At 39.4% G+C, this 25,254-nt stretch overlaps 2 protein-coding genes and 1 long non-coding RNA gene across 9 annotated transcripts; 1 reads left to right on the top strand and 2 right to left on the bottom strand.

The window, feature by feature from the left end:
• Positions 1-262: 262 nt before the first annotated feature.
• On the bottom strand, positions 263-11,982 carry wiza (WIZ zinc finger a). Of its 4 annotated transcripts, none has more exons than XM_073870766.1 (10): positions 11,853-11,982; positions 11,120-11,231; positions 9,495-10,019; positions 8,605-9,015; positions 7,987-8,463; positions 7,535-7,861; positions 5,503-5,720; positions 5,084-5,366; positions 4,633-4,798; positions 263-972 (listed from the first exon to the last, which is right to left on the bottom strand). In XM_073870766.1, the coding sequence occupies exons 2-10, from the start codon at positions 11,217-11,219 to the stop codon at positions 783-785; spliced, it is 2,697 nt and encodes an 898-aa protein (XP_073726867.1). In that variant the 5' UTR covers positions 11,220-11,231; positions 11,853-11,982; the 3' UTR covers positions 263-782. The 4 variants fall into 4 exon arrangements, with proteins under 4 accessions (XP_073726867.1, XP_073726868.1, XP_073726865.1 ...); XM_073870767.1 differs by having other exon boundaries at positions 9,495-10,016; XM_073870764.1 differs by lacking the exon at positions 11,853-11,982 and adding an exon at positions 11,599-11,620.
• LOC129450923 (uncharacterized) lies at positions 11,963-13,666 on the top strand. 3 transcript variants are annotated; one of them, XR_012370817.1, is made up of 4 exons: positions 11,963-12,085; positions 12,793-12,955; positions 13,196-13,309; positions 13,580-13,666. It is a non-coding gene; the product is annotated as an uncharacterized lncRNA (long non-coding RNA). The 3 variants fall into 3 exon arrangements; XR_012370818.1 differs by having other exon boundaries at positions 13,193-13,309; XR_008646496.2 differs by lacking the exon at positions 13,196-13,309 and having other exon boundaries at positions 11,965-12,085.
• Positions 13,302-25,034, bottom strand: rasal3 (RAS protein activator like 3). Of its 2 annotated transcripts, XM_055213965.2 has the most exons (18): positions 24,086-25,034; positions 23,454-23,584; positions 23,277-23,352; positions 18,747-18,811; positions 18,049-18,134; positions 17,833-17,959; positions 17,647-17,745; positions 16,890-17,561; positions 16,673-16,817; positions 16,436-16,580; positions 15,734-15,970; positions 15,387-15,588; positions 15,176-15,267; positions 14,807-15,068; positions 14,612-14,719; positions 13,970-14,160; positions 13,792-13,876; positions 13,302-13,665 (listed from the first exon to the last, which is right to left on the bottom strand). In XM_055213965.2, exons 1-18 carry the CDS (start codon positions 24,612-24,614, stop codon positions 13,576-13,578), a joined length of 3,342 nt encoding a protein of 1,113 aa, XP_055069940.2. In that variant the 5' UTR covers positions 24,615-25,034; the 3' UTR covers positions 13,302-13,575. The 2 variants fall into 2 exon arrangements, with proteins under 2 accessions (XP_055069940.2, XP_055069941.2); XM_055213966.2 differs by lacking the exons at positions 23,277-23,352; positions 23,454-23,584; positions 24,086-25,034 and adding an exon at positions 20,460-20,727.
• Positions 25,035-25,254: the final 220 nt, after the last annotated feature.

Genomic DNA, 25,254 nt, shown 5'->3' with positions numbered 1-25,254 from the left:
AAACTTTGTTTATTTGTTAGCACAATAATAGTTTAGTCTACACTAAAACTAAATTCAAGCCTTCAAATCAGAAAGTTTTTTGATATTGAGAAACATTTGAAGTAAAGTTTTGATTGTAGTGCTATTGTCTTATTTAAAACTTTGGCACAAGACAAAGACATTTTTGGAAAAAATTCTAATATATTACACAAAAGTAATACTGTATGTGGATATCAACCACAAATACCAGGATCATGATGTATAAACTGAACCCCAAAACATGTTTCGTTAAACTGTCATTTAATACAACGATCAACGGCTTTACTTGTAAAAATCCTGAAACTATTTTTATCAAGGCATACACATGAAAATCTGTAATCCATCTTGTTTGAGATTGTAAAACCTCTGTAATTCACAGTTCTGTAACTGAAAAAAAATGTAATGACTAAACGATCTATACGTTTCATTGTGCTTATAAAACAATAAAACCTTGTTTAAAACTAAACTAGTATGCAAACTTTCCAAAAGTATTGTATAAAACAACATATCTGAAATCTTGTAAACCAAGAAAGGTAAGAGCTAAAATGTTATAACACATTATAAAGAGCATAATGCAAATACAAATAGTAAAATACATTCAAGACATCATAGTAAATCTCTCTAAAGGTCGAAAAAGGCTGCGGTCATGGTCTCTAAAATTGTATGAAATTTTCAAATAAAAAGGTCCAGGTAATAAAGCCATTTTTGCAATAAAGTCAGTGTAGTGTAACTTATGGTAAGAAAGAGCACAGTAGAAAGGTCATCTATACAGCCTGAGGGCCAATAAGAAGTGTTGCTTCTGTACGATTTAAAGAAGGCTCTACAGTGTCCCGCCTTCGACTCGACTGAGGTGATGAGGTTGAATCCTTTTTCAGCTTGAGGATGTGTTGCTGTAGATGCATAACCCAGTCTTCCTGTATGGACAGAGGTCCATGAAAAACCTCCTCACAGAACCTATGACAAAAATAAGAATGTATCTTATGTCAATATAAAACAGTTCACAACACAATTCACTTGATATGCTCTTTAATTCTGAGCGACACAGGTCATTTTTGACTAGGAGGACTTAAAGGCGGAGTCCACGATTTTTGAAAACCAATGCTGATATTTGAAATCACCTAAACAAACACGCCCCTACCCCAATAGAATCTGGACCTTCTGTTGATAGACCCGCCCCACACATACGCAACCTGGCAAGGATGTCGGTTAGTGGACACACTCCTTACTGCTGATTGGCTATAAGTGTGTTTTGGTAGTCGGCCCGTCTCCTTTTCCAAAGCGTTTTTCAAACATCGTGGACTCCGCCTTTAATGTGCAAGTGGGAGTACTTAACCAGGTATTAGCAAGCTATTTAAAAGCTACACTGTAACGGAAGCACATGTCTGAATATACTCAGCAACCTTCTTTTTCGAAGGCGCACGATGCGAACTCGTCACAACATGTATTTAGCCCGTCGTGTGTAGCTCGTCATGTCAAAATGTGTTTTTTGGCACGGCAGGTAAACTTATGTGCATAACGCGTCATGTCAAAATACATTTCTGTTGCAGATGCTTCGAAGGGGTTTATGATAAAAGAGACGCTCATGTTTGTCAGATACTAGTCTCAGCCTCAGACGTCACGCCCACAAACTGTTGGCTGAACGTCTGATGTTTTTCGTACACTTTTCTGGAAACCCTGTGAGAATGTTAAAGTCGTCTTTGATTGGTTGGAAAAAAACTTATTTCCAGGAGACGCGAGTGTCGCGATTAGTTTCAGTTCCTGGAAAACAAAGCTCTGACGTTCCATTGAGGAAGAGAATCAGTCGTGTTCACGTGGATAATAATGAGCAGTTATCATGATCAGCTAAACATTGGATTCTCAAAAATATGCATAGTTCGCGGCATCGACTCTCTAAAAGACGTCCAAGGGTTTTCTTTAAGGCAGTTAGTGGAGTTTAAAAGTTTGGTTCTCCTGAATTGCTTGTATGTGTTAAAAAGTGGAGAGATATGCTTCAAACAGACGTTTAACAGGATCGTCTCATTGGTGTGGCTGTTGATGAAGTGCACAACGTTGTCCTATGGTGAGTAATGTTGTTTATTTAAATACTATTTGGTTGCGGCTGGTTATTTCAATAACTGACTTGTTGCCAGCCGGCTCGTTATTGTGGGGAGTCCGAAACGTGACGCTAGATGAAACAAACTGTGATTGGTTGTTTGACATGTCGGTCAAACAGCTCGTGGGCGGGCTTTGTCCAGAAAAAGCAGCGAAAAACACCAGACCTTCAGTATTGAAGGTCTGGCTACGCGAGACTAGTCAGATACTAGCTTAAAGGGACATTCCACTTTTTTTGAAAATAGGCTCATTTTCCAGCTCCCCTAGAGTTAAACATTTGATTTTTATCATTTTGGAATTCATTCAGCTGGTCTCTGGGTTTGGCGCTACCACTTCTAGCACAGCTCAGCACAATCCACCGAATCCGACCAGACCATTAGCATCACGCCAAAAAACAACCAAAGAGTTTTGATATTTTTCCTATTTAAAACTTGACTCTTCTGTAGTTACATCGTGTACTTAGACCGACGTAAAATTAAAAGTTGCGATTTTCTAGGCAGATATGGCTAAGAACTATACTCTCATTCTGGTGTAATAATCAAGGACTTTGCAGCGGTAATATGCATCAGGCGCAATGACATAAGCAGCAGACACCTGCTGCAGCCATCTTACGGCAGCAAAGTCCTTGATAATTACGCCAGAATCTGCCCAGAAAATCGCTACTTTTAATTTTGTAACCAACCAGTCGACTATTTAAAAAAAGAAAAAAGTTTATTATTATAATATGATATTTTACAGTCAAATCCTATAATTCGTGCCACTTAAGGTCATACATATGTGGTGCACTTGCCTTGTGTTATTATTAGTATCTGTCCTGGTATTGTGTATTCAGGCTCAATGATTGATGTCCATACATTTTTGTAAGCCCTCTTTCTATCATCTCTGATATAGGCTAAGTAGGTTTTCGGATGTGGATGGGAACAGAGAGGCGGCCAGTTGAAGCGAATGGGCATAAGCGTTTTCAGCTACTTAACAGATTGCTGAATATGGTTAGGCATGGCTCCAGATAAATTGATTTATGACAGTTTGACATGACAGCTTACAAAAAAAATGTTATAGATGCATTTCGGCATCGACTGATATGAAGAAAATGCACATGAGAGATTTTTTTCCTGCTCATGATGCACTTTAAAAAAAATGTTAATTCCAAACCAACAACCTTAACTCATTCACCGCCAGCCTTTTTGAGAAAAGTTGCCCACCTGCATTTTTGTGATTTTAACAAAATTTTCACAAAATTCCTTGCAGGAAAATCATTTTCTATAAATATGTAAACATACAAATTATATCAAATTAAAGAACACACCCTCTGCTTTCAAACAAACAATAAACAAACAAACAAACAAACAAAATGGGGAAAAAACGTTTCATTATATATTTACTTTTTCTACTTAATTTAACCACTGAAATATGGATATTTCTCTTCAAAAATACAACATTTTGAGCAAAAAGCTTAAAAATTGTGTTTTTGTAAAGGAATTTATGTTAGAGATCAGACTCAGAATGACTATCAAACATAAAGGCAGTTAAAATAAACCATTAACTCTTTTTAACTTCCGTTTTTGATAAATTCGGTTTGGCGCCATCTGGTGGATAAAAGCGGTATTACACTTTCACTTTGAAATTCGTCCAGAAAGGCATATTTATTAGTTAAATATGAACTCATAAATGACGAGATAACTCGTCAATGGCGGTGAATGAGTTAATGTATTAAAGGTGCAGTGTGTAATTTTTAGAAGGATCTTTTGACAGAAATGCAAAATAATATATAAAACTATATTATCAGGGGTGTATAAAGACCTTTCATAATAACCCGTTATGTGATTATTACCTTAGAATGAGATGTTTTTATCTACATGCAACGAGGGTCCCCTTACATGGAAGGCGCCATTTTGGGCCGCCATATTTTTACAGAAGCCCTTAACGGACAAACTTTTTTTACTAAGTTGTCTCCGATGATGACATGTTTGTCCAGTGGTGGCTACAGTTGCTTCTCTATGTGTTTGAAAAGCGAGGGGTGAGCAGTGGACTGAGCCATTGGTTGCAATTCACAACCTAACCACTAGATGCCGCTAAAATTTACACACTGCACCATTAATATAAAAATTGTATTATTTGTAATGGTACAATTACAGGAAATATTCTTTGTTGACTTGTCTCACACAACCCCAGTTCAATTAATTTGGATTTATTTTGATTTGTACAAAATTTTCCTAAAAATACAGTATCCTAAAAAATGTGATGTTTCTTTTTGGCCATTAAGCCTGGGATATACGGCATGATTTTTCGCTGTCCCAGATGAAATATTACAAAAATTACAAAGACGAACATATATTCTTCTTTGAAATAACAAGCAGTGAAGAATTGTTCGCAATAAAACCAATAGTGGGTTAAGTTTCTTGCTCAAGGGTACAATGGTGAACGATGGGTCTTCCCTTTTGGGATTTGAAACTACAATCTTCCAGTTTATAGCCAAGATACTGCAAAAACACTCCCAGATGGCTACCTCTGGCTTGCGCTCACCTGCATTTGAGAGAGTACACCTTCCCTACCAGTTTTACTAGTCTGGTCTCTGGTGGTCTGGGAACCAAGGATGGAATGTTTCCAGCCCGTGAGGGTTTCGAAGGCTCTGTCTCCTCTGATATCTTCTCCGTGTGGGAAAAATGCTTTGAAGGACGCCGTTCAAACCCTGAGACACAGTTAAAGAAGTAATTCAGGCTGTAAACTGGCCTTGATTTTACACAGATTTACTTATTTAACTAACAGAACATGCAAACTCCACACAGAAAGACATCCTAACTCGACCAAGGCATGAACTGATGACTAGCTGTGAGGCAAAAGTACTATCAATTCACTCCAAAAATACAAAAACAAATACTTTTAAAATCTGTGTTTCGGATCAGAAGAACAAAGCCATTTGATAAATCATTTTTTGGCTGAAATACTTCTTTAGAATAAAGTGCATATCATCTACCTCTAGGCGAACGAACGTTTAGTCCACTGTGGGCCGCAGGGCTCTGGATCAGGCTGGACAGTGGAGGTTCACCCGATGAGGGACGTTTCCGTTGTGAGAACGAGGAGTGGCTCATGCCTGCTTTGATCTCTCTACCTGCTTCTGGTACCAAAGCTGCTTTGGAAGGTGGAGATACCGGAGGCTGACCTGCTGAGACTCGAGCACCTGATGAAGCTTTGGGAGAACCCATACGGACAGACTCAGAGTCTGATGAATGATTTGCAGATGGGGGTTTTCTGGGGCCCTACAATAGAAACAGGAATTTTGTCATTTTTACTTCATCTTGTTCTAAAAATTAGGATTATTTCTCTGTAGCAAGTTGTATGGGCTACTTGTACGCTTGCTTTTTGTCCTTTCTGGATAATTTAACATGAACTCACCTTTTTAACCAATGGCAGATCACCCTTTGAGTAACGTTTGTGAAGATCTGCCACCTTTTTTGGTTCGTTTTTCATCCAGGCCGCCAGGGTCTCGATAGGAGAACCGATGACCTTCCAATCCACACCCACGTGCCTGAGGTGGGCTCTGGCATGGCTGGCCAGGGCCTTTCGATTTTCAAAATCAAAACCACACAGTTCACATGTGGCATCAGAAAAGCCTGTAAATAAAAGGTACAAGAGTGAAAAACAAAAGGCTAATCTATAATGTCTGGATGCAGGCTACATTTACATTTATGCGTTTTCGTTTTAAAGGGGACATTATCATGTCAAATAAATCTTTGGTGTCCCTCAGAGTACATAATATGTGAAGTTTTAGCTTAAAATACCATATAGGTAATTTATTATATGTTAAAAATGCCACTTTGTAAGTGTGAGCAAAAATATGCTGTTTAGGGTGTGTCCTTTTAAATGCAAATGAGTTAATCTCTGCACTTAATAGCAGTGGTGTGGTTGGATAGTGCAGATTAAGGGGCAGTATTATACCCTTCTGACATCACAAGGGGAACCAAATTTCAATTATCTATTTTTTCACAATGCAGAGAATGGTTTACCAAAACTAAGTTACTGGTTTGATCTTTTTCACATTTTCCATGTTGATAGATGGGGATCCATCTGTAGCACTATAACATAGACAAAGTCAGATTTTCATATGTCGTCCATAATACGTATCACTGTCACGTTATATGTTCCTATTAGTAGCAGAAACATTTATCGTAGTACTTAAACACACAATGTGCTTGATGAATCAGGGAATGATATGCATTAATCCAGAAGACCCAACCAGGGAGCGATTTTTCTATGTTTAAGGTGGGTCTAGACTGCAGCACAACCCCAAAGTTTTTAAACTAAACAGAATCTGTAGCGTTTACAAAATTCTCCATTTAAAAAGGCTCGACAACTCCATAGTGTGGATGCCAGGCATATCCAATGCAAAAGTAATGCGTTTTAAAATAAATAGCCAAGTAAATTGCATTTTGGGATACAGCTTTCCACATTGTGTGCATTGTGTACTGTGCATTGAGGTTGTCCAGGAATTGCAAACAGAAAATTTGCATATTTTGCAGACAGTATAGATCCTGCATACTATTTTTAACAAACTTCAATTAGTATAGAGACAGAGCGCAGCGCGTCATAACCTGAAAACCACGCCCACCAGGGGGGGAGCAATCCAACCGTCTCCATTGACTTTGTATTGCGAGAAGCCGCCTCCTTGTCATTTCTGGCTTATAACAAAAAACTGAATAATGCCTAAAAGCTGCTGTGTGACAATATGTACAGCTAACAAGCCAAAGAACCCAGAAATAAGTTTTTTATAAGCTGTCGAGCCGTAAAACCGGTTGGATTGCGCTCCCCCCCGGTGGGCGTGGTTTTCAAATTTGCATAACTCTCTATGCAAATCTGTTAGTGTAACCTTTCATTAGGATTAAATGTTTTTGTGTTCAAGCAGAGGTGATAATGATGGAGGACTAAAGCCCAGAATATAGTCTGTTTTTTACTTTGCACGAACGCACAGCCTTGCAAAGCATAGTTCATGAGACTTGTACGTATACGCAGACGTTCGAAGCACTTGCATTGTAATAAAATGCCGTGCATCTCCTGGGCTCCAAACTACATTCTCCTGTATGCTTGTGTGACCTATGTGTACAAAGTACGCGGGATAAGAAAATTGGGCAGTGCACGTACAGTGCGCACATACTACTCTGAAGACAAAATTTCAGGGGTGCAAACTTGTGTGTATATATATTATATAGCACGTGCACACTCAATCTGCACAGACTGCTTAAACTTAGGCAGCAAATAAGCTGACTAGAAATAGCAAAACATACACCCTCCATTTTCAAAAACTCATCAGATCTACACGAATCACATGAATGACCTTTTTTGGATCCAAAACGTTTGCACCCCTGAAACTCTCTCTACGCAGACTATATTTCTAGCTTAATATGTAGAAAAGGTTCTCGGTTCAACGAACCTGGAGTTGTGACGTCTGGGGCAGCTTTGTCTTTCGTGAAGTCCACAGGTGACGGAGTTACTGTGCGGGGTGAGGAGGCTGTTTTTTTCCACTGCACTGCCGACCCAGTGTAGGATTCAGGTTTGACGTCGGATGCCCGATCGTTGCCCTCCCTCTGCATGAGCTCCCGCAGGGCGTCGATGGCCGAGACTTTCTCTGAGTACTTCACGCCCATCTGTCGTAAGTGAGCGCGTGCGTGACAGGAGAGGGCTTTACGTGTTTCAAACATCGCACCGCAGTAGTCACAGAACACAAACTGTGCGAGGTCCTGCTTCTCAAGTTTGGGGGCTAGGGAAACCAGCAAAAAATGATCAAAAATAGTGGTTCTCAATTAATATATTCACAACTAATATTATCATTAACTAAAAAAACTAAGCTCAATTTAGGAGAAGATAAGAACGTATGTTACATACGTGTTACCGGGCTTTTAACAGTGGTGGGAGCAGACATCTTCTGAGGTGATAATGGAGACATGGGTTCACTCTGTGGCTTGGGAGACCCTACGATAGAGATATCGACTTCCAATGGCTCATTCTTTGGTTTAGGAAACACAGTCCTAGAGCCTTTCCGGGCCTTTGGAACTTTGAGACGCACAGGAAGAGACGAAGACTGGGTAATGACTTTAGGAGATGAGGGGAGATGGGGTACAGTGGGCGGCCCAGAGGGTGACGTAGGCGTAGAAGGCGCGAGGGGCTCGGGGGCTTTAAGCGAACCAGAAGAAGCGCCACGCTGGGCCATCACCGTGCGCAGGGTTGCCATGGGGGATCCGTTGACAGTCCACTCAGTGATGCCCAGTTGACGCAGGTGACCGCGGGCATGGCTGGCCAGGCTTTGATTTTTCTTAAACTTCTCGTGGCAGAACTCACAGGAGATGCTTTTAGATGTTTCTCCTTGAGAGTGAAACATTGGCCTTACTCAGTCAATATTAAAGATATCAAGGTTTTATTTTCCCAAAATTTTCTTTACATTAAGTAGACTGAAAAAAGTGCAAAAATATATTCAGGGCATTCAAACAAATCAAGTGATCTCACCTTGAGAGGGTGCTTTCAAATCCGTTTTTCCACTGTCGGTCAAGCTTCCGGCTGCATCAGGGAACATTTTCAGCTTTTTTGGTGGTGGAGGTGTCACACAGGGGAGGTGTTTTTTAGGGGAAAGAGATGGATTTTTGGGAATGGATAATGAAATGGAAGGGGTTGATGTACAGTTCTCAAGAACGGACGTCTCCTCCTGTTGCTCGGCGCTCAACTTTTCCTGGAATTCCTCAGTCTGAATGATATTATGGAGAAGCTCTATGGGACCACATTTGGGGTCCAATGCCACGCCGAACTGCCGCAAGTGGGCCCGGGCGTGACTGGAAAGACCCTTGCGGGTCTCGTACCATGCTCCGCACAATTCACACACATGAACATCATCCCTTGCTGCTGTGGAATTTATCATGGTTGCTGGTAAAATTGCAAAACACATTGCAAAATCAATTTAAGTTTCACATGCAAAAATTGCACAAACAGTTTCTTGTATCAGTATTCTGAATAAAAAACATATGATGGAATAAGATTGGGTAAGGTAAAGTATAAACAACACAAACTCATTTTGATAAGTTTGAACTCATGAACCAAGTTATTCGACTTAGTCAGAATGATTTAATTTAGTTGCTGAATCAAAGTGGCTACCAAATTAACATAATTTACATTAAAGTTTACGGCAATGAATGGGTCGCTTATGTTTAACTTTTTTTCTGGTAAACGTAAAAATAAAAACTTGTAACTTGGTATAAGCACTTCTTGTAATATTGCCTCCCTATGACAAATCGCTTTATTGTTTCCTAATCTTTGTAAGTCACTTTGGATAAAAGCGTCTGCTAAATGTAAAGTCAAAAGATTTGAAAAAAAAAAGAGATTAAAAATGCTTTATGTTCACTCACTTAAATTAAGTGGAGCATCTGTTTCCTGAGGTGCCCAGAGGGGTTTGGGTGAGGCCAATGGGAGGGAGGTAGACGGACCGCCATCATCAAGCCGAGACTTCACCGCCTCATTGCCGGACTTGGATTTGGATACTTTGGACCCTGCAGTCCCCTTCGAAGAGGCTTTACCAGGCTTCATTGGAGCGAAAGGAAAACGACCAGACTTGGCCGATTTTTTGACAGCGGTGGTTGAAGAGGAAGAAAGAGCATATTTTTTCTTAACAAGGTTGGATATTTTAATCTTTATTTTAGGCCTGTTGTGCTTTTTGAGTTTGGGGAACTGGGCTTTGGATTTTTTAACAGTGCTGGCCTGATTTTTGGGCTTGGGTAGAGTTCCGCCTCTTTCTTTCATTAGCTGGTACAGGAGGTCTATAGGAGCTCCGCTGCTATATACACCAAGCTGCCTGAGATGAGATCGGGCGTGACTGGAGAGACCTTTCCTCGTCTCAAAGCTTGTCCCACACACCTCGCAAACATGGACACCTACTTCAGGAACGAAAGAGATAATGCTAGTATGATGACACTTACATGGAGCTGGGTGATTATGTAATTGGAGGTATATTTGGTGTCTTTTTCTCAAATGTTTTTTTTTATTATTTTATTATTTGGTACTCACAGTCATGGATTACAAGATGTTATAGGCCATACCACTATATTTAATTTCTGTGAAAATGTAGCTCAAAATCATGATTTCCTGTTGCCTGAATTAGTCAACTCTGTAACAAGTCTATACGAGTGTCAACTCTGTTACTGTCAAACTCTGTTACAGAGGTGTACAGTGTTGACAGTATGTAACAGAACTGGCAGAGATACACTCTAGATCTCTCTCTCTCGACGTAACAAAGTTTGACTGTAACAGAGTTTGACGCTAAATTGAGCAGGAAATAATGAGTTTCAGCTAAATATAACAATGGCTGCGTCCGAAAACTCTAAATTGCTGCCTTCTGAGGCAGCTTTCCAAGGCAGGAAGGCATCAAGGCATGTCCGAATTCAATGTTAGGTTTACTTCCTGTCTCCTGAGATACCTATGCGTGGGCGTAAATTAAGAATGTGATTGGCCGAGCCTGGTCGAGTTCGAAAAAATAAAATGGCGGCCAAGGACGTGACTGGAGCACAAATTTAGTGTAAATGAAGGTAGATTTTCACTTTTTACACCTTTTAATTGCATTTCTAGCGAGAAATTAGTATTGTAGTTTTCAAATATGTGATTAGTTATCACAAAGGCGCTCTCTGTTTATATTTTAAACACACTGCCTTTGAAGTGTGTCCGAGAGTCTTTCTCTGAGCTGCCTTCATGCCTCCAAAGTCATTTCCCCATGAGGCAGCGAGGCAACGAGTCGCTGCCTTGAGTTTTCGGACGCAGCAAATATTTCAATGGAAAAAAATATTGTGGTGGCCTGTAATCCATAATAATTAGTACCAAATTATTCAAATTTATTATAGAAATTATTAAAAAAGCAGAACAAAATAATTACGTTGGACACCAAATGCACCTGCAATTATATAATCTACCAGCTCTGTGTAATTTCTTAAAGAACTTATTCTAGTCCTTCAAATAAACCAGTCCTGTTAGAAGAGATACTTACAACCGGATTCCTCAAAGGGTTTTTCTGGGTTGGTCTTCAGACATTCATTGGAAAATGTGCCACTACTTTTCTTAGCCGTCTCTGGTGTTATCATCTCCATGGCTAAGACCTCCTTTAAAGCAGAAAGACAGAGAAAACCCCTCTAAATAATACAACTTGTCTATTTAAAAACAAGCCAATAATGTAAATTAGTAATAATTTTCAGCAAAACATTAAAGATGTAACGGATCCATAAACAACCCTTAAAAAACAGCAAAAAGTGATTTAATGAATGGATAGTAAAACTAATTTTACGTAACAGCATTTCTTTTTTTAACTTGGCCAGTGGTGTCACAAATAAAAAATAAGCAATAAAAATGACGATAATAAGAATTTATAAAAATAATTCTCTAAAGACATTTAAAAGAAGATTTATTATGATTTTTCATAATATGATTTTTATCTATTATTATTGTATCTTTGTCGGGAACTATGGTTACCATGATGAATGTACATCATACTCGAACACTCAAGAGTCAAAACCACCAATTCATTTCTCTCGCCTGAAGTTAAAAACAAATCAATATCTCAATTCAAATACAATGGACGCGCGTATGCAGCTAGCACGAGCTATCTTATTGTTTATCAAACGCTGCGATGCTAATAAACGGGTTTGTCACTCGCTGATCATCTGGTTTGTAATGTTTGATGTAGATCAGTACGTTAATCACAAAATATTGATATACAAAATTACCTTAAATGGGTTAAAAATCCCCTTGCAATCCTAGCACCACGGTTAACTGGAGGAGACGCAGGCACCTTAATCAAACCAGCACAACCGAGCATTCGGCACCATGAGGCAAAATCAATCGATCCCTCAAAATCGATCCCTCAAAAAAAAAAAAAAAAAAAACGCACGAGACGACGATTGATGTACTGTACCGAAGTCATGAAGATTGATTTACAGGAAAAAGATCAGATAAAGAGGTAAAGGGGCTTAACGAATGAAAGTACTAAGTATGACAGAAATGTTGTAGGCATATATCAGGCAAATGTCATAAATAGGCTATGGAAAATATGTATGAGTGGTAATATTAGCATATGTGTGTGTCAATGACGTATAACGTTTTGTCATTTTTCATAGTGTGTGTGTGGTTCTATTCATTCTTTAAAACAACTCTAAAACATCAATTAATATTTCAATAAGTGAGTTTGTTTGGGGGCAGGGCTTAAAAAAAACACCTCTCATTTTGTTATAAAGCAAAAAGCTCTAAAATACTGCCTTCTGAGGCAGCATTCCAAACAGGAAGTCATCAAGGCATGTCTAATACAATGTTTGGTTTAGGCCTACTTTCTATCTCCTGAGATACATGCTGCGTCCGAAACTGCATACTTCCATACTATATAGTAGGTGAAAAGCACTACTTTGCCTATGCTTCGCCTACTATATAGTATGGAAGTATGCGTTTCGGATGCAGCGTCATTCTTCTTCTTGTCCCACAATTCTATAGATGGGCGTGTGCAGGGAATGTGATTGGTCAAGCCTGGTCTAGTTAGAAAAAATAAAATGGTGGCCTTGAAAGCGGCTGGAGCACAGATTTAGTATAAATCAAGTTTTATTTTCACTTTTTACACCTTTGTGATAATTAAACACATATTATAATAAAGGTGCTCTCTGTTGATTTTTCCAACAGAATTCCATTATGCTGCCTATGAAGGCTGTCCGAATGCATTTCCCAGAGCTGGCTTCATGCCACCAAAGTAATTGCCTCAAGAGGCAGCGAGGCAACAAGTCAGCTGCCTAAGCTTTCAGACGCAGCCCCCGTATGTTTGTCTGTCAGAAAAGACGGTGTTTAGGTATGCTTTTTTCACTTTTAATTCATATTTACAAGAAACATGTCTGGAAAATTTTATTTAGTGTGACACAGACAACCATATTAGAATGCTCTTTATCAATAAGTGAGTAGTGTTTCTATATACTGTATGTCTAAAACTTGGAAAAAATTTGTCAAAGTTATTTGTAGTAATTGCCATTGTGCTACAAAATCAGTCTTTAAACTTGTATTAAAAGTGCAACATTGTTTTAACCCACAGCAGCTGCCACAAATGAAAGTCTATCTAGTGGTTTGGGGTGGCTTGTATGCAGTCAGAACTGATGGGACACGTTTAGACAATAACAGGAAAATAAAAACAATAGATCATGTTGATTTGGTAAATGCACCGTTTTATTTTTATATACAAAACAGAGTAAGAAAATAAAAAAATATTTTCTATGTTTTTTAAAGATGTTAAGATGATAAACCTAAGGCTCAGGATGAATATGGAAAAACCAGTGTCGTATTTTGACACTACAAACCATTACTGCAGTCATATTGACTTTAGATTTGGTTATGATGGCAAGCGAAAATGATTAACTAACTATTCACAATGTAAAATGATAGCATGTAGCGGCATACAAATTTTACTTCCTGTTTTGATTAGGAATTGATGTAAGCCTTTTTCATGCCATCGCCATTGACCGAATTGAGTTGGTGAACATCTTTCAACAATCCAGCAATCTGCTCCTCCTGTTATCAGACACACAAATGCAAGTGTTAAGTTAGCCCTATACACACACACACACACACACACACACACACACAAAATTACGTGCATTTGTCCACATGGGTTAAGGGGTAAACCACACGACTTACCAAAACATTAAGCCGTTCTACCGCAGCCACAGCGACATTAAGCTTTCTTTCATCCTCCTCTCTCTCCTCCTCTATGACGCCCAGTCTGCACAAATAAGTATGGGAGAAAAGATTGGTATCATTAGATACAAGTGAACAAAGTATTTATTTTACATTATAAATTCCAAATTGTCTTCACCTGAAGGTTGTGCTCGCCAGTTGTTCCTCACGTACAGCCAACAAATTTCGGAGCTCCTGAACTTCGGCCTGTAGCTGTGCATTCTGCTTTTGGCTCAGAGCAATGAAGTCCTCTAAACGATTTTCCGCCTCCAACTCCCGCTCTGACACTTTCTCCACGCCTAGACGCAATGTAGCCAACTCTTGTGCATGCTATGGAACACCAAACATTTGTCAATATATTGTGGGATTTTAATACATCACTTCCTCTATATATTTTCTTTTGAAACAACCTTTTTTTGTCAACCTATGCTGCCCATTACACAATTAGAGTAAGTATAAAAGGTACAAAAGCTGTCACTGGGGTAGTATTCTTTAAAAATGTCCTGATATGTACCATTTAAGTCCAGATATGTAGATTTGATGCTGGTTTGTACTTTTTATATTTAAAAGTTTACTTTTTCAAATGGTACCACCTTTGTACCTTTATTCTGAGAGTGCATGAGAACATGGGAACATGTTCAGAATGTTTCCCTGCCTCAGCCTGGGATAGTTTGAAAAGGCTCCAGTATTTCCCATAACCCCCAATAGGGGTATGTAGCTAAGAGAATAGATGGCTAGACATTCATGAAACCAGTTACTTTTACAGTATACTAAAACTCACCCTATCTATGCTTGTCTGCTCCTCCTCTTGATTTGTCCGTTGACGGAGCTCGTTCTGTTCATCCTTCTCTATCCAAGGTACTGGCTTTGGCCGTTTGATCTTCACGTTCTGTGTGCACAGATAAGAAAATACACATTAAATCATTGATCTTTGAAACCAAATCCTTAAGGAAAAGTCAATGTGAACCACGCTTACGTCGGGTGATGAAATTGTCAAAAATTGTTTTTCATCCTGGCACTGTGTAGGCAGATCTTCATTGCTTGTCTGCTTCCTTACCACTTGATGCTGGTTGCGTCTGTTGGGAACGCTCAAAGCCCGTTTTACCTGGTTCCTCTGACGTTCCTTGGCTTGGCTGGTCTTTGAGTCTACTGGAAGCTGTTGCATGGAGTTATGTAAGGGAGTGTACTTGGACAATTCTCGTGGTGGTACATACAGTGGCTTCGGTACTCCATAGCCACTGTTTCAGCAAAAACAGAGACAAAGATGAAAAGGGTGTTTGAAAATCAACATTTCCTTAAAGATACAGGCAAAAATTATGTATTAAGTATTGTACCATAACCTCACCTGCTAACAGGGATCCTTTGAGCATCTTGACCGTGGAATTCTGTGATCTGGTTTAGGATCAAGGGCAGCGGATGGAGGCTGTCTATTGTGTCCTATGGACAATATATTTTTTAGAACAAAAGCCCAAAAATTTGGGAGAAGAACATCATAAATCTCATAATTCAAAAGGGCTTTCTCAAATGAGCCCAAGTGTTCTGGGATATTCTGTTACCTGTTTCATTGGAGAGATAATATCGACCAGTAGATTGTGAAGGACCGCTAGACGAAGGGGCAGGTCTACATAACCATCAAATCGAGCCATGGCTATTTCAATTTCTGGATTAGACACTCTTTGTAAGAAGCCCCGCATTGGCTCCCAGTGTTGCTCTAGAAACTCATTCATGAAGAACATGTACTCTTCTTTTTCACCAAACCTATAATTATAGAAACCCACATGTATATGTAATGAACAAACATCTTATTGTAGACCCGAGGCAAGTTATCAGGAAGATGAATGGTATGTATGATAGGGTGCATGGGAATCTCAAAAGGAAGATTTTCTTTAGAGATCAGACTTACAAAGTAAAATTTGCAAGGTTCTGAATGACCTTGGCTGATAATGTAAGAGTGCGGAGTGTGCTCGGCTCTGGGTAGGCCTGGGTGAGGCCAAAGAGTGATGGACTAAGGATGGCTGGGCACAGGAATCGAAGAAAAAGAGATGATGATATGAGACGGTGTCCTATATCTGTCTGACCCCGTTCCTCACAATTTGATACCCAACTGGAGAAAATCTCATTCAGCTCTGCTGGAAATGAACTGTTCATAGAGGGAGAGGAACACAAAATTAGATAGTTAATGATTATGCAGTACAATATTCAGTACAATGATTGTCTTTTGGGATTTACATAATGCTTACTAAAGCACCCAAGAGTCTGGGCTACATAATGTAAATAGCATTCTGTGAAAATATAACCTTGATATCTTAAATATTGTCTGAGTCAGCTGATCTCCAGATTTAGTTTGGCCAAGATTTTACATACTGGGTCACATTATTCTGTAGAGCAGGTGTCTCCAACCCTGCTCCTGCTGATCTACTGTCCTGCAGATTTTAGCTCCAACCCTAATGAAACAGCTGAAGCAGCTAATCAAGGTGTTCAGGGTTGCTTGATAATTACAGACAGGTGTGTTGGAGCTGGGTTGAAACTAAAGTCTGCAGGATGGTAGCTCACCAGGAGCAGGGTTGGAGACACCTGCTGTAGAGGGTGTAACTTATGTTCTTACTCGTGCATGTCAGTGATTCTTTTTACAACTTCGCCACATGTCTCTTTTAGATGCCTCTGGTTGATTGGTAGATCAGAGGCAGAGCATTTCTGTGGATCTACCTCACAGCTCTCTGATCCATTATACAATCTCACTATGAAGTCACCTGTGGGTTAAGATGATATAACAGGAGACACAGTTAAAGAGGATGAAACGTACAGTGTTATAGCAAGAGAGATGCAGTAGAATATTTCTTACCAAGTGTGTCAATAAGATACTTTTGTCCCACCAACTTCATGTATTCATCAATAGCCTTTGTGGCCAATGTATTCTCTCTGAAAATCAAAGCCTCGTTTTCTCCCAGACGCTCGACTTCTGCGCTGCCAAGATCAATCAAAAACTCCTGTGCGTGCAAATAATATTTAAGTACCAGACTTATCAGACTTATTTGTTTTATCCACCCATTGCCACTCACCTTAGCTTTTCCAATGCTTTGCAGTACATGAACAAGCGCCCCAGCTAGTTCTTCTCTCTCTCGTACATTAAGGAGAGGCTCCAAGCTGCTGCACATACCCACGTAATCCACGGTGACGTGCTCCGCAAATTCCTTGTACCTCTCGATAGGCAGAACTTTCAAGTTCTGGAATTTAGCCTTGACACGAAGCAAAGCTTGTGGTCCAATTTGGTCCTTCGCTGTACTTGTTCCTGGGGGCTTGTAGGGAATGATGGGATACCATTTTTCCTGATAGGCCCGTCCTTTTATGTCTGCCAGAACAAGAGCCACGCTTCCCAGAGGATGCATGATAGAGTCGTCTCTTGAATAGCGCTTCTTTTTGGGGTCTTCATCTCTAAAGAGGTGCAGGGTAATTTGGGTGACTGGGGGCAAGTTGTCGAGTTCGAAAAATTCACCCCAGAAAAGCTGGCAACCACCCACACCACCACCACCATGGCCCGCACCAGATGCTCCAGACCCTCCATCGCCTGAATGGTTGGATCGCGGGGCGGATTTCCCTACGGCCCGACTGCTGGTGCGAGCATACAGTGTACCATCCAGGTGGATTTCACAGTAATACCGCTTCTTGGGGGGAAGGTCTTTAGCTTCATTAACCCAAAGGCTTAGTGAGTTCTCAGTGCGCTCACAGTTATCCTGAATTAGAAGCAAAGCAATCGTTTTAGACACAAACAAATAGTTGCACATTTTTTAGCCCTTTAGGCTCAAGGATATTTGGTACCTTATTTGGATGAGCCGCACGTCGCAAGTCTTCGATCCAGCGGTCTCTCTCGGCAGCTGAGGTGCATCCAAAGCAGTGGATATTTTCAGAGTTGATGACCTTTTATGAATTGGACAAGTAGAGCAGAACAAAGACAATTATTTCAAGTTTCGGATTGAAATAATTTGAAAATAGAGCAAGGCTTACTTGGAAACAGTACTTCTCCCCTAGAATAGAGCTATGGACAGGCCTGATGATGGTGGTCTGGTCTGCACTCAGATCCAGGCTGTTTGCAGCACTCACTGGAATGGATAAAGATTCTCTGGAACCAAATCTTGGTGTAGAAAGATCAGAAAATGCTTGTTGACATGCTTGTTCAACAAGAAATTAATTGGTAATGTTAGTATTATGATTATGGTTCACCTTCCAACACTGCTCAGTCCTGCAGTATTGAGCTGTGTGTTGCTCTTTCTTTTTTCATCAATCTGTAAGCGGCGCTTGATCATACCCTTGCGGCACAAAATAAAATAAAATAAAAGATAAAGGAACGGAAATTAGAGTTCTCAACGGGTCGGGTCAGCCGGACAAACCCGATGGGGCTTGTGGGTTCTGGATGGGTTCGGGTCAAAAATATAAGCAAATGAGTCAGGTCAGACCTCTGGCTTAATTTTTTTAGCTCAGTAAAAGTTCTTTTTATTACAGAACACGTGCTGGGTTAAAAATTTACCCAATGCTGAGTTATTTTAACCCAACTGCTGGGTTATTATACCCCATGTTTGCATAACAACAACCCAACATTGGGTCATTTTTAACCGAGCACGGGGTAATTTTTAACCCAGCACGTGTCGTGTTCTGTCCAATATTTACCCATTATGGGTCAAAAATAACCCAGCCATTTTTAGAGTGTATGAGAAGAAAAAAGGTGGGGTGGGCAGCAGCGACGGGCCGCGGGTCGGCTTCGGGCAGATAATTCATGTTGATGTGTTGGGTTCCATCAGGTCCGGGCTTTAAAAGCCACGGGCCGGGTCGGGTCAGGTTGTAATTTTCAGGCCTGTTGAGAACTCTATTTATGCAACAGTCAGAGATTTGTACATATTTTAGGCACATTCATTTGTACTCACTTTGACGCCACCATCTTGGCCTTTTTTGACACCGCTTGTGGGGACCACAGGATCTGGGTTTAATTCTAGAGAGAAGGGGAAACATTTTTATTAGATCACTTCTGTGTATGCACTTATATATACTACAAGTCTGTTTCTTCTTTGGAGAAAAAGATCTTCAAAATGTTTTGGACTGTTTAGGCTTTAAAGACCATGTGTATGTGTGTATGTATGTCTTCCTGTTTTTTAAGCTTGTGAGATGGAATGCTGCGCAAAAATGGTTAATCTCAATGCAATCGCAGATTTTAAAACCATGACAGGAAGCGAAGTCATTTCCTTCCTCCGTATATGCATCATATCAATAATTTACAGTTTAACAGAAAACATAACCATCTTTGTTGAGTTCTACTGTTTCCTAAATACTGTTTATTATAGTACAGAAAAATCACATTTAGGGTGCACTTAATTCTCTTTAAAGTCACAAATATGTTGAGAAAGCTGACGATCAGCAAAGACAGAGTGCATCATGCAGATTTACATTTTATGCATCTATCAGACACTTTTATCCAAAGTGACTTACAGTGCATTTAAGCTATACATTTTTATTTCTTTTTATCAGTATGTTTGTTCTCTGAGAATCAAACCTGCACTCTAAAAACAGATGCGTTAAAAACAACACATTCTGTGTTAGTTTAGGGACAACACATTAAATGTGTTGTCCCTAACTAACAAATCTCTGTTATTATTGGAACAACACATTTAGCTATTTTTAACACAACTTGTGTTGTCCCTTTGACCCTTTCATTTATTTTAACACGAAATAACAAATAAATGTGTTAAATTGCATGAAACAAACTATGTGTAAAAAATTAACACATAATTTTATAGAGTGTGTGATCTTTGTTTTGCCAGCGCAATGCTCTAGCAACTGAGCCTCGGGAAAAGTTGAGCAAGTACATGCAAATGTCAACCAAAACTTTAGTTTTTTTACCGAAAGTTTTTAACCATACTGAAATTATTTTCCATAGTTAGGTTAGTGGAGCTTTAAAGTGGTCACATGCATAACAGAGTAATGTCACATCCATATGTTGTTCTTTTTCATAAATGCGCTAACGAAAATTCAAAATAAATACTATCGACACTTCTTCATTTGCTGAGTATTGTTACTTCTGCTTTGTGAATTTTAATTCACAGAATTCCTACAAAGGATGTAGTCTCCCAAAAACTGTCCCCTTTCTGTTACATCGATAACACGTGAATATTTTGTAATATAAAACATAAGTATAGACTGATATTTTTTAATGTCTGGACTATATCATCAGGCGTTTAGGAAAATATAAACGGATGGTTTAGTAAATTGGTAATAAATACATTCTATAATAAATAATATTTTATTTTTTGACTGAAACTGTTAGATCCATAACGCTGGAATTGCTTTGTTGCTTAGTTAATTATGTGGTCCAATTTTTTGGCATTTTATTATGTGTTTTTCCTGAGATCAAACCCATCACCTTTTGTGCATAACACAATGCTCAACCATTTAGCCACAGGAACACTTTTACGATTATACGGTTTAAATTCATAAATGTTGTTTTTTGTAAATAAATCTCAAAATAACAAAAACTTGTTCTCAGTATGTATAATTTGTCTAACTTGCTCATTTTCTCCAAGCAAATAATTTGATTCAGAAAATAAGAAAGCACAGAAGTTGAGAACAGAAATAACTTTGCTTACCTAGTGCCCCTCCACATACAATCCAACGCCTGAAACCCATGTTTTGAAGTAGTTTGGAACCCTTTACAGGCTTTTTTGTGTGAGTATCCTACATGCTTAACCAGAATGAATTAGACAGCACAACCCATCAGCCTTAGTTGCCCTTTGCTATGTTACACCCAGTTACGATACTATCTTCCGAAATTCAAAGGAAGCAATTTTATAAGCACACGTACTTACCGCCACGTCAACCATTTCCTCAGTTACTAAAGTGATGTTAGATAAAGTACTCAAACACAGGCAATCAGTGACTAGATAATGTCTCTCGGTCATCAAGAAGTTTCAAACTTTTTATAGTCAGGATACGGAAATGGTTTAACTTTAACACCATGTACTTCAATACCACAGTGATTTTTAAGTGATAATTAAAAATCTTAACACTTACAATAAGGTCCTACCCAGATGAAAAAGTAGTACACTTCCATAGTGTACTTAAAGTGCTTTATTTTCGCACACTAATTTTGTACTTAATACAATTAAAATTCATCTTAAGTACTTCTTAAGATGGTCCCAAGACCATCCAAGTGTACTTCACTGTGCCATCCCGAGACACCACAAACATAAACCAAAATGCACTTTTAACATACTATCTCTGCATTAAAAAATGTATTTAGTTAACACCTGTATTAAACCTGAACTCAACTTTCATACAAAGATGGGTTCAAGTTTACTACAAGTGGTACATAAATACACCCTTTAAATACATTTTAGCACATTTTAGTTCATATTTATGGTGTCTCAATACGGCACAGCGAAGTACACCCAGATGATCCCAAGAACATCCCAAGAAGTACTTAATTTTACTCACCCTTAAGCCATCCTACTTGAAGGTGTAAATGACTTTCTCCCTTCAGCCAAACACAATCAGAGCTATAATATCCTGGCTCTTTTAAAGGGACATTCCACTTTTTTTGAAAATATGCTCATTTTCCAGCTCCCCTGGAGTTAAACACCCGATTCCTACCGTTTTGGAATCCACCCAGCCGATCTCCGGGTCCGGCGCCAGCACCCCCAGCATAGCTCAGCACAATCCACCGAATCCGATTAGACCATTAGCATCACGCTAAAATATTACTGGCGTAATAATCAGTGACTTTGCTGATGTAACATGGCTGCAGCAGGCGTAGTGATATTACGCACTGCCGAATATAGTTTCCTTGTTTACCTTCAATAGCAGGGGACTAAACGTCCTTGATTATTACGCCAGAATGAGAGTATAATTCCTAGCCATATCTGCCTAGAAAATCACAACTTTTGATTTTCTGTCGGTCTTAGTACACGATGTAACTACAGAAGGGTCAAGTTTTAAATGGGAAAAATATCGAAACTCTTTGGTTATTTTTTAGCGCGATGCTAATGGTCTAGTCAGATTCAGTGGATTGTGCTAAGCTATGCTAGAAGTGCTAGCGTCAGACCCGTGGGTGCAAACCCCTATTGTTTTTGCTCAGTTTCTTCTTCTTTTTTTCTCCAAAAGAATCGCATTTTTGAAGGTCTAAACATGGTCAAAAACTCATGAGACTTTGCACACACGTCGGAATTGACGAAAATTTACATGTGGTATAGGAAATGGGCGTGTAGAAATGACTCGATACCGCCACCTGCAAAATTTCAAGAGAACAGCTCTCCCGCGACAAAAAACGTACAAAGACGAAATTTTGTAGGATAATCTATCAACCCAAGATCTACAAAAAAGTCCCTTGGAACCAAGCTCTAAACCCCACAGGAAGTCGGCTATTTTGTATTTTGCACATTTTGTTTTTTCCAGGCTTCGTACTTTAACAAACTACTTTTACTACCATTATAAAGCTTGGAGAAGCCAGGACATTTTCTAACATAACTCTGATTGTGTTCACCTGAAAGATGACAGTCATACACATCTCGAATGGCTTGAGGGTGAGTAAATCGTGGAGTAATTTTCATTTTTTGGTGAACTATCCCTTTAAATAATTACAACATGCATGTAATGATCTCGTTCTGTGTTTCATGTCTCTCATTTTGAAGTTCTGTTCTGTCTGCCATGTTTTGCAATCTTTTGTTGTTCTGTTTTTTATTGGTCCTTGTCTGATTGTTCCCCAGGTGTTTCTTGTTACCTCGTTTCCCCTTGTGTATAAATAGCCTAGTGTTTCAGTTGTCCTTTTTCAGTCTTTGTTGGTGTAATGTGTTGGTTTCTGTGTCTTTTTCTGTTTCTAGATTACCTTGTTTCATGTTTTTGTTTAATAAATGCTGCACTTGGATCGGCTGCCTCTGCCTGCCTTCACCAACCTCACTAAAGTTACAGTGCAAAGCCACACATGCACAGATGGGGTCATTGAAATGTTTTACGAATATGCAACACTGTTACCAAATAGTAGCAGTGGGCAGTTAATTCCAAGTCTTCCATGCGGCACACCCACAAAAATGTGTGTTTTAAAATAAAAAACTGTAGAAAAAGCCTATAACTTACTATTTATAACAGGTTTTTTTAGATAAACAAACCCCTTTCTAACACTATTAGTTGACCGTGGAGAATAGTACAAAATTATAAAATAAGCCAGTTCATGACCCCTTTAAAGCTCCAAAAACGAATTAATACAGTTATGAAATATCTTCTGAAGTAAAGGGATGGGTTTTACTAACGTTGTGTTAAGAGGTCAGCCATTAACCTTACCTCAAGTCTCTTGTGAACATGCGTATGGCCGCAGTTCATAAAGTTTAAAACTAAAAAAAAATTCTTACAAAAAACCATCGCTTCACCTCAGAAGACATCTAATGATGATTAAATACAGATGTGAAACTGACCAATGTGGCTTCCACTGATGTTCTGAAGACTGAGCCTGGAGAGACCACTGCCACGGTTTGGCACCCTCGTCATAGGCTACAGAGATAAAATAAAAAATAAAACATAAATCTTTGACAGCATAAGTTTTTATAAACAGTGTCATACTTTAGCATTGCAGCAGTGAACATATCAGTTACCTCTTCCTCGCGTGGGATGAGGATCTGTCCATCTTGAAGTGAACAGCTGCTGATGTCCCACACCGGGACATCTTGTTGGGGAGCCCAGGAGAGTCGAACAACCTCTTGCACATTCTCAGGTTCACCCTTGTCTAAGTTATAAATAGATTTAAATTATGCCTAAATATGGCTAAGTACTGATTTTACATATCTTCAAAATCTACAAAAAAGATACTCGGTAGGTGCATCTGACATTTTTTCATTTAAATTAGCATTTTTATTGGATTTGGGCAACAAAACGTTTGTATTTGAAGCGAAAGTATTTGATGACCGTATATGTGCCGAGAGCATTCGGTTAATATCATTATCTCATTTTTGATAGAGGTGAATCATTTTTTCACATGGCACAAAGGAAATAACTGATTTGGGAAACACTGGAACACAAAAAATAATCATTGGTCGTTTGTTACCTTGCAAACGTTTATGTTGTTTACTGCTTGCTTTCTTTCTTGTACATCCTGTTGTTGTACATTCAGCGCCATTTAGCAGTAAGTGATTTGCATGTACAACTCTTTAACTGCAACAGTATAGGTCCCTCTTATACTTTTTCATATATTTTAAATGATATTTTACAAAAAGTTCAAAGTTTCTACCTTGCTCTGGGACGGAGGTACTCTGTAGACGAGGCCTCTTCAACTTCTGCGAGACAGTTTGTAGATATTTCCTTATTTTACCCCTATGGCTCATGTCTTGGGAACCGGACCCTGATGCTTGCGCATTCGAGGACCCAGATGCTGAAGAGGACGACAAGACCGAAGACAGAAGGGACCCCGGCGGCTCAGAAAGAGCTCTGCGGAAAGGATTCTTCCTGGAAGCCACCGGTTTCTCTGATTTTGCCGGACTTTCACCTCCTCCTCGAGTTGAAGACTTTTCTCCTGTATCTTCGCTCAGAGCTTTGCGCCAGTTCTGCATTTTATTCCATTTGGTTGAAGCTCCTTTCTCAAGCCTCTCGATCGTCCCCTGTCCGGGTGTCTCGGTCTTGGCCCCTGTGTGCCACTTGTAAGTGTTGAGTAGTTGCTGCGGTTCTTCGGCAGCTGGACCGTTCTGTTCAGGTGTCTGGTCCATCTCCTCCTCAATCTCTGGAGTTGACTGCTCAGCGCTCGGTTCTTTGTTAGTACCCATCTTAAAGTTGAATCTTTAGTCTTCTCAGTGACCAACTTTTGATAACTTCTAAGATGATTTGAAATTTGGCAAGTTCAGTTTGTGTTTACAGTTTTCTTAGCACTTACCAACCTTATGAAGATGTTTTGTATCTCAGTTTTCCTTTTCCACGTATCTCAAAAGCACAGAAACTCATCTTCCGCTCACGTTACTGTCTCTGTACTTTATCTCCAAGCTCTCGTCCACCAATAGTAACGCATGTCTTGTGGTCTAAAGGTTTTTCAAATTTTGAATTTGCATTTAACTTAACTGCAACTCTCAACACAGTGGTCTACTGTTGACTAGCGTGTGGACTTAAAAGCGTCTATTCTTGTCTTGAATTGGCACACCTTGCCCGAAATATGCATTTTGTGGTCCTCATCTCTGAGACGCTTTTTGAAATGTGCATTTGACGTCCAGCTTTCAGGAAGTCAGTTGATTTTGTGGGTGGGGAAATCAGGTTGAATATACAGGTTGAAGAAAAACGAGAGTAGCAAATAATTTTCAGATCTATCTATTCTGGGTTTTTATCATCTTATTTGTGGGCATACATTTGAGAAGGCACTCATACACAAGTTGTGAACCATTAAATGTTGTCTTTTTGAAATACTTTCCCTTCCAC

The sequence above is a fragment of the Misgurnus anguillicaudatus genome, chromosome 8 (genome assembly GCF_027580225.2).
Source record: "Misgurnus anguillicaudatus chromosome 8, ASM2758022v2, whole genome shotgun sequence".
NCBI lineage: Eukaryota > Metazoa > Chordata > Actinopteri > Cypriniformes > Cobitidae > Misgurnus > Misgurnus anguillicaudatus.
Note: the sequence above shows the minus strand (reverse complement) of the source record. Positions and strands in the feature narration are given on the sequence as shown.